Source organism: Trichomonas vaginalis (assembly GCF_026262505.1).
Source record: "Trichomonas vaginalis G3 chromosome Unknown ctg_201, whole genome shotgun sequence".
NCBI lineage: Eukaryota > Parabasalia > Trichomonadida > Trichomonadidae > Trichomonas > Trichomonas vaginalis.
In genome coordinates, this window is record NW_026529288.1 from 1 (window position 1) to 11,261 (window position 11,261).

Here is an 11,261-nt window from a genome sequence, read left to right on the forward strand (position 1 = left end):
GAAGTTAAATAACCGAGTGACACTGAGTGACATAGTGACACCTTCAGTTATTCAAAAATAATTAATTATTGAATAACCTGAAAACATTAACATTAACATAAACATTAACATAAACATTAACGTAACCATTAACGTAAACATTAACGATAAAATATATTTCTGCAGTTCATCCATTACTTCATTACCTAATTAATTACAGACATAAAATATATTTAGTTCATTCAATAAATGCGGTACCATGCGAATACAGTCAAAAATGGTGGCATATAATCTTCACCCAAGCCTGTTGGATTTGTTGTGAAAGTATGGACATGATTTCCTCCTGGTTCAGTTGGTCGAAAAGTCTTTTTTGCCGAATGGTTATAATCTGGAGATAAAACGTCATTGCCAGCATAATATTCTGAGTTGTATAATGGATGGTCTCTTAATGAGTGGCTATGGTCGCCAGAAAAGTTTGTAGTTCCCGTATGAGTGTGCGGTGGAAGGTTTGCTTCTTTAATTTTCTTCGAACCACCTGTTTCCTTTGAAGAGTTTGCACAATACAAAAACCTGTCAACTATTTGTTCCCATGCACCAACACCAAACATTGCTTGAGGACCTCTCACATCCATAGATGTATAAATAGAACCTACTGGGTTCATTAAATCAAACATATGAGATAATATAGGATTGTCTCTTTTGAACTTAAAATATAGTGTAACTATTTCGGGTTTCTTCTGGTTTGTGTCAGAATATTTTTTATAATATAATCTTATGTTTTCAGGGTATGTAAAATCTTGACTATAATATTTATTTTTGTCATCTATATAATAATATACTATTCTCGTTTTTTCTATTGCATTATATCTTTTATATCTATAATAATCTAAATATAATGTTTGCTTTTGTTCATCTACATGCGGCGTTCTGACATCATCTCCATAGTCGAAATAATACGGTGCTGGAGCTACGTTAGACAATGTCATATCCGTCATTTCATAAACTCTTAAATATTTCTTTTGTTCGTCTCCATATAAGTTTAAGTAACAGTTGTTGTCTAATGGAACTTTAACTTGTATGTCATCATTCTTTTTATAACTTACATACATTTCATTGTTATTTTTCGGAATGAGTTTACACTGCATACCATTTTTTAAGGAATGTACCAATTGCCCTCTAAAATATTTATTTTCTTCATAGACGGAAAAGTCACCAGCAATAGTTTCAATATTTTTAGTTGTTCCTATCAAACTTTGGTATATTTCATTCACATATTCTTTATCTGCTTTCTTCTCTAACTCATTGTTGACATAAGTTTTATCCGCTTTAAGGTCTAAACATTCTGAAACCCACCCCGTATCAGCTTTAGTTTTTAAAATCTTTGATGTCCATTCATGATACCATCCAACCATTTCTTTAATTTCATTATCTTTTTCATTGACATATTCCTTATCTACCTTCTTCATTAATGCACTAGCCACAAGTCCCTTATCTGCTTTCTCCTCTAACTCACTGTTGACATATTCCTTATCTGCCTTCTTCTCCAACTCACTAGTCACATATTCCTTATCTGCCTTCTTCTCTAACTCACTAACCACATATTCCTTATCTGCCTTCTTATTTAACTCACTGTTGACATATTCCTTATCTGCTTTCTTCATTATGTCATTTAGGAAACCTTTTATGAATTCCTCATTTAAATTAAATCTTCCAATCTTCAAAACTTTAGGAAATGCATTTAATGCGTAATATCTTTGTTCTTCTGGTGGAATTGATGTTATATCATCCGTTATTCCTTTAATTTTTGAATTCATAAATAAAATTTCTTTTATATTTGATATCACTGCACCACCCTTGCAAACGAATTCGAAATGGTCATTTTTCAATACTATCTCCAAATCTCCATATTTCAACCTTTGCGTTTGTTCTGCCGTCTTTGAATTATATGCATATGTGGCGTATGTAATGGTCTGTGCCTTAAGTTGCTGTGGTTGCTGTTGTTTAATCATTTATTATGATTTAAAAATAAATATTTAATCCGTTATCTCATCAGCTATTTTTTCTATTTGAAATTGCCATAATATTTCATTCATGAATTCTAAATCACAATCAAATAGGTCAGTTACTCTAAATTTAATATTTGATAAATCTTTTGAATGAAGAATAAATGAATTCCCGGATAATTGAAACGGATATGATAAAGAAAATATGTTTAAGTTGATGGATAAAATGTTTTGTATTGATGGGTAAGAGTTAGGGTCTAATGTTTGATGTGAAAATCTCATTGGGGTATTAACTTTATCACATTTGATTAAAATGAAATTGGAACCGGTCAGAATACAAAACATCCCCAACATCTTTTTCAAAATTTAATATTCCCAACAATGAACGAAGATGAGGAGTACAAAATTTAATTTTCAGCGGGAATTTAATAAGGTTATTTATTTCATCAAGTTCAAAAAGTTTATCAGGTTTTGATTTAAAATTTTCTTCATACCAAACGATAAATGATTCATTTAAATAACTTAAAATTGTGTTAATATCCCATTTCGTTATCACATTATTTATATGCATATCATACGTTTTTTCATGGTCACCTTTAATAAATGATATATAATCTGAAGGGTCTAAAAGAATGGGATTAAATTTACCACTCACAGAAACGAGAGTAACATTATAAATTCCACTAACTGTTAAATTTAATTCACAACTATTATTCGAAATAATATTGATAATTGACATTTTTATTACGATTAAAAATATGGTAAAGCGTTATTTTCCAGTGATAAATAAAACTAGAATAAGATTACCTCAAGAATTCATAAATTCAACGAATAAGAAATTCATTCATGTTATAAATTTCAGTGTTTTCAGAAAATATGAGTCAATGTCATATTCATCATCGGGTTATATTTCACTTCATTCAAATTTAGTTCAATCAAACCCATATAATGACCATTTCATAAGATTTTCAGATGGTATTAAAAATGCAATTGATAGATTAAAATATGAACAGATTGACAATATCGAATTTTTGGAATTTTGGTTTAAATATCCTGATGGAAAAAATTGAAGTTAAAGATAAAGCTGATACTATAACAAAAACAATTACAATGACCGATCCAGATAGTGGGGAACAAAAAGAAATAAAACAAACGATAGAAACTGGTGAAAGGTCAATTATTATTGATTATGATTCAAAGGATTATTATTCATAATGTTAATGCTTGAATATTAAATAGCCTTAACAAAGAATTTTTCAAGTGATATTTTATATTCATCAACTATTTTATTATAAATATCATTATATGTTAAATGAAGTTCAGTTGTTGTTCCGTTCTTTGATATCTTAATTGTGCTAATATCCTTTATAGGATTTATTTTTGCAACTGTTCCGCAGCATGAAACCTCATCATCTATGAAAAATTGAATCTTAACGTCTGAATCTTGAACATCACAAAGAATGGCGATAATGTGAATTAATGATTCATAAGGTAAAATAATTAAACCGGATTGATCAATTAAATTTATTATTGAATCATAATTATCAGTTATTATATCACGGTAAATTTTCATTAATTCAGAATTAATGTCTATTTTATATGGCGCATTGCGACTGGAATCGTATATTCCTGGGTTCTCGATGTTTGATGAAAGAGGTGGGGGTATGTTGGATATGTGGGGATTTCAACGGTTCTTTACCGGGTTCAGATAAAATGATTGGGTCTCCATTCTCATGGTTTTCTTCATTCTCCTCATTCTTCGGTAAGTCACGAGTTAATAAATTTGGTTGAGTTGCTGACCTTGTTAATTCAGGGCTAACATTAACTTTAACATTTTGAATAATTCGTGATTTATCATCATTTACGTTATAACCAACCGTAATCTCTGCTTTTGCGTTTGTGTTCTTTTGACTTGTGAAACGTCTTCTCATTTATAATTGAATAAAAAAGAAAAATATATATTTAAAGTTTTATTTAGTTGTTACGGTAATATCCCAAGGTTCATCATTGTTTGCTTATACTTTCTTTGTAACTGCACCAATAATGTTATTGATATTGCTTTGAGTTTCTTCCAGTCTTATTTTATCATTTACAATATCTTTAATCATTTCATTACATGCATTCTTAAAACCATCTGATTTTTCTAATTTACGTCTATCACTTTCTTTAATTAAATCAAAGTTATAACCTTGTTGAGAATAAAGTGGTTTCTTTATCAATTCCTTGAACGCTTCTGCAAGTGAAGATGAAGAAATTCTTGCCACTTGAATTGGTTTAAATTCTGCTTTCATTGCTTCTTTCTGTTCATTGAACACTGGATCGAATAAAGCAACTTTAAAGAATTTCTTAGCTGGAATTTCAGGTCTCAAATTTGCATATTGACCATCAAACTGATTAACATATCGTGGTAATCCATCCGGTCCTTCTTCAATAGCGTTTAATTCTTCATTGAAATAAGAATATGGATTATGACGGTATGAATTAATTGGACCATGTTCACCTTCTCCAATGTATTGTTTAACAGCTTTTCCATTTTCATCAAATTGCATAGGATAACATTCATTATATGCTTTACGTTTAGGATAATCAGATACAGTTAATTTGTAACCATTTATGACTTTAATATTACCTCGACCATCAGTAACGAAAACTTCATTTATACCATCAGGCTTTCCATTTGGACCTGTAATGTCTGCTTCGTGTGCTTCCCAATTTGGACCATGACGTTTGGCATATGCTTGAGCTTCTGGTAATGTTAAAACGTTTCTCATTTGTTTTACATCCTTTTGAAGACCAGCAACAATATGAACTAATTCTTTCATTCCGTCTGGAACTTTCATAGTTCTATTATACACACCCCCCTTTTTGTTTGTCCCTTGTTTTAATGGAACCTGTAGAAGATTTGCTATTTCTGTCATGTTTAATTATAAATAAAAAATAAAAAATTAATTATAAAAAGTTAATCAAATTTAACACATCCTTTATTTAAATCAACTATTATTTTTCCATGTTCACCTAATTGCTGATATTGTGTGTAAAGTTCATTAATGCTCATTGGTAAATTCACTTGATAAAGCATAACGTTCAACTGTTGACGACTAAAACCACTGAAAATGAAAAGTGTTGATAGATTTGATTTAATGTTTGTGCTTAATGCTTTGAAGTATTGAACAGCCATGAAGAATGAACACTGAATGTGTCGACATTGAGTTAATAACTGATTAAAATATGATTTCTCATTTGTTATTAGTTTTGATTTCACCGCATCATCTAGAAAAATGAGTGAATGCAAAAATTCTCTATCAAAATTTGAAATAGAAAGTGTTTCAAATAATTCATCCCGTTGTTTATCAATAATTTTATCCTCTAATCCTTGCTTCTTGATTGTATTATATAATTCTTTATACATTAAAAAGTTTTTTAAATAATCTTCTGCTTCTTCTTGTGATAAATAAATAATTGGAATTTTGATTAAATGCTTTAAAGATTCAAATGTATCATCTGAAGGTGAACCTGAACGGTTGATATAAATTAACACATGTGAATGGGGGAAGTGTTAGCAATAATGATAATTTGTTTTAATATCGTTAATGTTTTACCTTTATTTTGTTTACCAATTGCTGCAGTGATTGAATTTAAGTAACATTCAGAATATGGAATTTTCATTAATTTTTCCTTAGATAGAGCATTTCTATTATCACTCAATGCTTCATTAATCATATCATCTACGTATGTATTATATACTCCCGCTAATTCTTCAGAATTTAAATCCATTTAATCAAAAATAAATTTATAATTTTATACATTTCTATTCATCAATATTTCATCATATGAACTTCTATACTGTGGTGGTGTACCTGTTGGATGATATTTCAAACCTTCATCCGGTGTCCATGTCCAATACGTAGTCCTAGTAAACCAAACCTGAGGAGGATTTGTCACCTTTGAACAGTAAGTGTCATTTACACCCTGAATGATTGGATAAGCTTTCACTTGTACTGTAACTTGTGAGTTGAAAGTTTCTAATCCATCAAAGAATATACCCGCTCCATCACGTTGAACTGGAATAGTGCATAAGAATGAAGTTTGGTCTTTCCATGTTCTAGCTAATGGCGTGCCATTATCATCATTCAGTGGTCTAGTTAATGAGTCCTCGTATTCTTCCGTGCATTCATTCACTCCATCTAAATCAGAAGCTTGAAGCATACGTGTAAAGAATATGTCACCCACTGTGGTCATCGCTTGATCGGGGAAGTTTCTGGAATCTATAGTGACCTGAAGACCTCGAAGCATTGGATTTTCTAAAACTGTTCTTTGCATTGCATTCTTCGGAAATGCTAACACAACATCTGTAACATTATGAAGAGCGTATGAGAAATCTGAGCTGATACCTTCAGGAGTGATGCAACCTCCATTTAGTGAACGAACGTCAATATGTTGAGCTGGAATCATGAATGGATCTTCCTTACTGAATAAACGTGGTATTGCTTTAACTGATTCTTCAATTAAACCGTATCCTGGTGTAATGCATTTATCCTCTAAAACTTCCATCTTTGTGCATGAAATAATAACGTCATCAACTGTTGCGTCAGCAGATGTAGCGGCTAAGCTTGTAATTAATTTGGCAGGAAGTCCGATTTGTTGGAATTTGCGATCATATTTATAAACATGATTCATAATCTTTTCATAATTTTCATCAGTTATCTTTTCATAAACGTAATTTTGTAAATCAGCAACTCTTAACGGGTCAACCTGACAAAATACTAAAGTATCCCTGAAAACATAATATTTAAGAATGATTTCACCAAATGATTTAGGATAATCATCGAACGCCTGAAATGCTAACAAATCATTTACCGGAATAATCATATCAAAAGTGATATCAACTTCTTCATTTGCTTTCTTGAAAACTTCTGAAGGGTCAATATATTTACCACATACTGAGTTATCATATTTTTGAACATTATTATATAACGAATGAACAAACTTTTTAACTTTCCTTTCTGATTTTGGTTTATATGTTGCAAATGCGAAAGATTCACGGGCGCAATCCATCTGAAGATAACCGGCATCACCTCTTTCGGTTTCTACTTCTAATTGTTTAAAGCTTTGATTTGATGATTTGTAACCAACGAATAAACGCATATTTAAAAGCGGCATCACATGTGAAAGCTTTATTTGAAACTAGAGTTGCTTTAACTTTGCGTTTAATATATGTGTCACCTAATTGGTTCACATCATGAGCCGGATTTGTAATTCTTAAATGAGTTTGTTTATCATCAAAATATGGAGCATCAGAGTCATAGCATGAACTTTCAAGTTCTCTATAATATCTTCTACCGTCATTCTTTGCGAATATTTCATTTATCTTTTCGAATGAATGAAACACATTTCCATTAATTGGTTTAGTGTTTGGCACCAAATAGTTAGTCGTCATTTATTATTAAATAAAAAATCAAAATTAAAAGATGAAAATGAATTTTTAATTTTAATGAAATAATCAACTATGGCTGCAGGATTCTTTAAGAAACTGTGGGATAAAGTAAAAAGAGGAGCGCATAAAGTTTGGGAAACAATGAAGAAAGGAGCAAATTGGATATTTAAGAATAAAGAAGCAATTAGTGACGTTGCTGAATCAATAACACCAAAAGCTGCCCCAATAAGAGAAATTTTAAATAAAGGAGAAAAAGTTTATCAAAGACTACAACCAATACTAAGATAAAAATAATATTTATTTATTTTTCCACTATTTACCCCTATTTTATTAAGTATTCCTTCAGCAATTCCACCAATTGCGTTACCTGCTTGTGCTCCCATCGCCGGATTACCTGCTTTAGTACCTAATACTCCACCTATGATAGTTCCTGCCGTTTTCGCTACTGGTGCCAAAAAGTTTGCAACAGGTTTAATAACCTTTTTATAAACCCAACCTGCAGCTTTCTTAATTCCATCCCATAATTTTTTAAAGAATCCTGCCGCCATTTCTGATTTAATATTAATTAAAAAATATATTTCATCACTTATATTCTAATTTTTATTTAATGATAAATGAAACCATTTTAAAAATAAATGAAACAGAGGAGGAAGAAATAAATGAAAGTGAAAATGTTCAACAAAAAATAAACGTTGTTAAACCAATTACTGAAATAAAAATTTTTTCATCTGTTGAAGAATTTAATGACTATTATGCTAATAATAAAAAATTATTTGAAGAATTGACAACATGTAAATTGAATAAAATGTTTAAAGTTGATGGATTCAAAATTTCAAAAATAAAAGGAGTGGTTAGTTTGAAATCTATTCCTCAATCAAGAATCACCTCATTAATGAAAATTGATGATTTAACAAAAAGAATAGAAATTATTGAAGAGCGAATAATCAAATTATTGATTTCATAAATCATGACTCGTTGAGCCCGGGTCCTTAAAGCCCATCACTGAGTTCAAGGTTATATTCATCAAATATTTCATTATTAAATGCAACTTCTGCTAGTTTATTTATTTTTTCAATACGATCATTTGAAAGTCTATCGTTTAATTTTTTCTGAAGTTTTTCATTTTCTAGTTCTGAAACTTTATTTGGATGATATTTAAACCCGTTAAATTCTTTTTCCTCAGTTTTGATCATTAATTTACAAAGAACTTTTGTGGTTGGAATTCGTTTAAACCATTTATCATTAATATTTGTTATATATTCAATATCTGGAATTAATTCCCAAATTTTTGCATTTTCAATTAATTTATTATCAAATGCAAAAGCAATAGGTTTAATATTAAACTTACCTTTATAATATAAACTTTCTACATAATCATCGAAATAAACATCTACTTGTTTAACATTTTCAAGAATTGGTGAAAGAGCATCCATTAATTGATTGACGGTTACGAATCTTGATCCACTCATTTTCATACAAATTAAAAAATAAATTATTCAAAAATGTAAGACATGAATTTTTAAAGTTTATTTTTTTATTTTTTTTATTTTTTTTATTTCATTATGTATGGGTTTAGTGTAAATGTCTTACAATTTTGAAAATTTTTTAAATCTTGATTTATTCAAAAACGTAAGAATAAAAACCGTAAGAATCATACATTTTTTACTTCATATGTTAAAAAAAATGATACAAAATCGCTCGATATTGTATGAATTCGTACGTTTACAAAAAAAGTCACAAAACCCGCATTATATACTACTATTCGGTCATTTTTTTAAAAATTAATTTTTTGTTAGAGATAAGAGCTAAAACTCGGTAAACAACTTCTTTATGTCTAGAAAATTCTATCTTGCCTTTTATTTTTTTCTCGCTGTGAAACGTATTCGGTCATTTTTTTAAAAATTAATTTTTTGTTAGAGATAAGAGCTAAAACTCGGTAAGCAACTTCTTTATGTCTAGAAAATTCTATCTTGCCTTTTATTTTTTTCTCGCTGTGAAACGTATTCGGTCATTTTTTTAAAAATTAATTTTTTGTTAGAGATAAGAGCTAAAACTCGGTAAACAACTTCTTTATGTCTAGAAAATTCTATCTTGCCTTTTATTTTTTTCTCGCTGTGAAACGTATTCGGTCATTTTTTTAAAAATTAATTTTTTGTTAGAGATAAGAGCTAAAACTCGGTAAACAACTTCTTTATGTCTAGAAAATTCTATCTTGCCTTTTATTTTTTTCTCGCTGTGAAACGTATTCGGTCATTTTTTTAAAAATTAATTTTTTGTTAGAGATAAGAGCTAAAACTCGGTAAACAACTTCTTTATGTCTAGAAAATTCTATCTTGCCTTTTATTTTTTTCTCGCTGTGAAACGTATTCGGTCATTTTTTTAAAATTAATTTTTTGTTAGAGATAAGAGCTAAAACTCCGGTAAACAACTTCTTTAGTCTAGAAAATTCTATCTTGCCTTTTATTTTTTCTCGCTGTGAAACGTATTCGGTCATTTTTTTAAAAATTAATTTTTTGTTAGAGATAAGAGCTAAAACTCGGTAAACAACTTCTTTATGTCTAGAAAATTCTATCTTGCCTTTTTATTTTTTTCTCGCTGTGAAACGTATTCGGTCATTTTTTTAAAAATTAATTTTTGTTAGAGATAAGAGCTAAAACTCGGTAAACAACTTCTTTATGTCTAGAAAATTCTATCTTGCCTTTTATTTTTTTCTCGCTGTGAAACGTATTCGGTCATTTTTTTAAAAATTAATTTTTTTGTTAGAGATAAGAGCTAAAACTCGGTAAACAACTTCTTTATGTCTAGAAATTCTATCTTGCCTTTTATTTTTTTCTCGCTGTGAAACGTATTCGGTCATTTTTTTTAAAAATTAATTTTTTGTTAGAGATAAGAGCTAAAACTCGGTAAACAACTTCTTCTAGAATTCTAATCTTGCCTTTTATATTTTTTTCTCGCTTGCGAAACGTATTCGGTGTCATTTTTTAAAAATTAATTTTTTGTTAGAGATAAGAGCTAAAACTCGGTAAACAACTTCTTTATGTCTAGAAAATTCTATCTTGCCTTTTATTTTTTTCTCGCTGTGAAACGTCATTTCGGTCATTTTTTTAAAAATTAATTTTTTGTTAGAGATAAGAGCTAAAACTCGATAACAACTTCTTTATGTCTAGAAAATTCTATCTTGCCTTTTATTTTTTCTCGCTGTTGAAACGTAATTCGTCATTTTTTTAAAAAATTAATTTTTTGTTAGAGATAAAGCTAAAACTCGGTAAAAACTTCTTTTATGTCTAGAAAATTCTATCTTGCCTTTTATTTTTTTTCTCGCTGTGAAACGTATTCGTTCTTTTTTTAAAAATTAATTTTTTGTTTAGAGATAAGAGCTAAAACTCGGTAAACAACTTCTTTAATGTCTAGAAAATTCTATCTTGCCTTTTATTTTTTTTCTCGCTGTGAAACGTATTCGGTCATTTTTTTAAAATTAATTTTTTGTTAGAGATAAGAGCTAAAACTCGTAAACACTTCTTTATGTCTAGAAAATTCTATCTTGCCTTTTATTTTTTTCTCGCTGTGAACGTATTCGGTCATTTTTTTTTTAAAAATTAATTTTTTGTTAGAGATAAGAAGCTAAAACTCGGTAAACAACTTCTTTATGTCTAGAAAATTCTATCTTGCCTTTTATTTTTTTCTTCGCTGTGAAACGTATTCGGTCATTTTTTTTTAAAAATTAATTTTTTGTTAGAGATAAGAGCTAAAACTCGGTAAACAACTTCTTTATGTCTAGAAAATTCTATCTTGCCTTTTATTTTTTCTCGCTGTGAAACGTATTCGGTCATTTTTTTAAAAAATTA

At 29.3% G+C, this 11,261-nt stretch overlaps 4 protein-coding genes and 2 pseudogenes across 6 annotated transcripts, besides 1 other annotated feature; 1 reads left to right on the forward strand and 5 right to left on the reverse strand.

The window, feature by feature from the left end:
- The first annotated feature begins 227 nt into the window (after window positions 1-227).
- Window positions 228-6,356: a mobile genetic element.
- TVAGG3_1093180 lies at window positions 912-1,988 on the reverse strand (annotated as a pseudogene). Its single transcript has one exon. A coding segment is annotated over exon 1 (1,077 nt).
- On the reverse strand, window positions 3,998-4,531 carry TVAGG3_1093190 (uncharacterized protein; the record flags this gene model as incomplete). The annotated part of the gene is made up of 1 exon (XM_051257101.1): window positions 3,998-4,531. One exon carries the CDS (start codon window positions 4,529-4,531, stop codon window positions 3,998-4,000), a length of 534 nt encoding a protein of 177 aa, XP_051075678.1.
- Window positions 4,942-5,756, reverse strand: TVAGG3_1093200 (annotated as a pseudogene). The gene has a single exon. A coding segment is annotated over exon 1 (815 nt).
- On the reverse strand, window positions 5,781-6,275 carry TVAGG3_1093210 (uncharacterized protein; the record flags this gene model as incomplete). Its single annotated transcript, XM_051257102.1, has 1 exon — window positions 5,781-6,275. One exon carries the CDS (start codon window positions 6,273-6,275, stop codon window positions 5,781-5,783), a length of 495 nt encoding a protein of 164 aa, XP_051075679.1.
- Window positions 6,357-7,488: 1,132 nt separating the features above from the next.
- TVAGG3_1093220 (uncharacterized protein) lies at window positions 7,489-7,704 on the forward strand (the record flags this gene model as incomplete). Its single annotated transcript, XM_051257103.1, has 1 exon — window positions 7,489-7,704. One exon carries the CDS (start codon window positions 7,489-7,491, stop codon window positions 7,702-7,704), a length of 216 nt encoding a protein of 71 aa, XP_051075680.1.
- Window positions 7,705-8,405: 701 nt separating this feature from the next.
- On the reverse strand, window positions 8,406-8,849 carry TVAGG3_1093230 (protein of unknown function, DUF4108 family; the record flags this gene model as incomplete). The annotated part of the gene is made up of 1 exon (XM_051257104.1): window positions 8,406-8,849. The coding sequence occupies one exon, from the start codon at window positions 8,847-8,849 to the stop codon at window positions 8,406-8,408; it is 444 nt and encodes a 147-aa protein (XP_051075681.1).
- Between the last annotated feature and the right edge of the window lie 2,412 nt (window positions 8,850-11,261).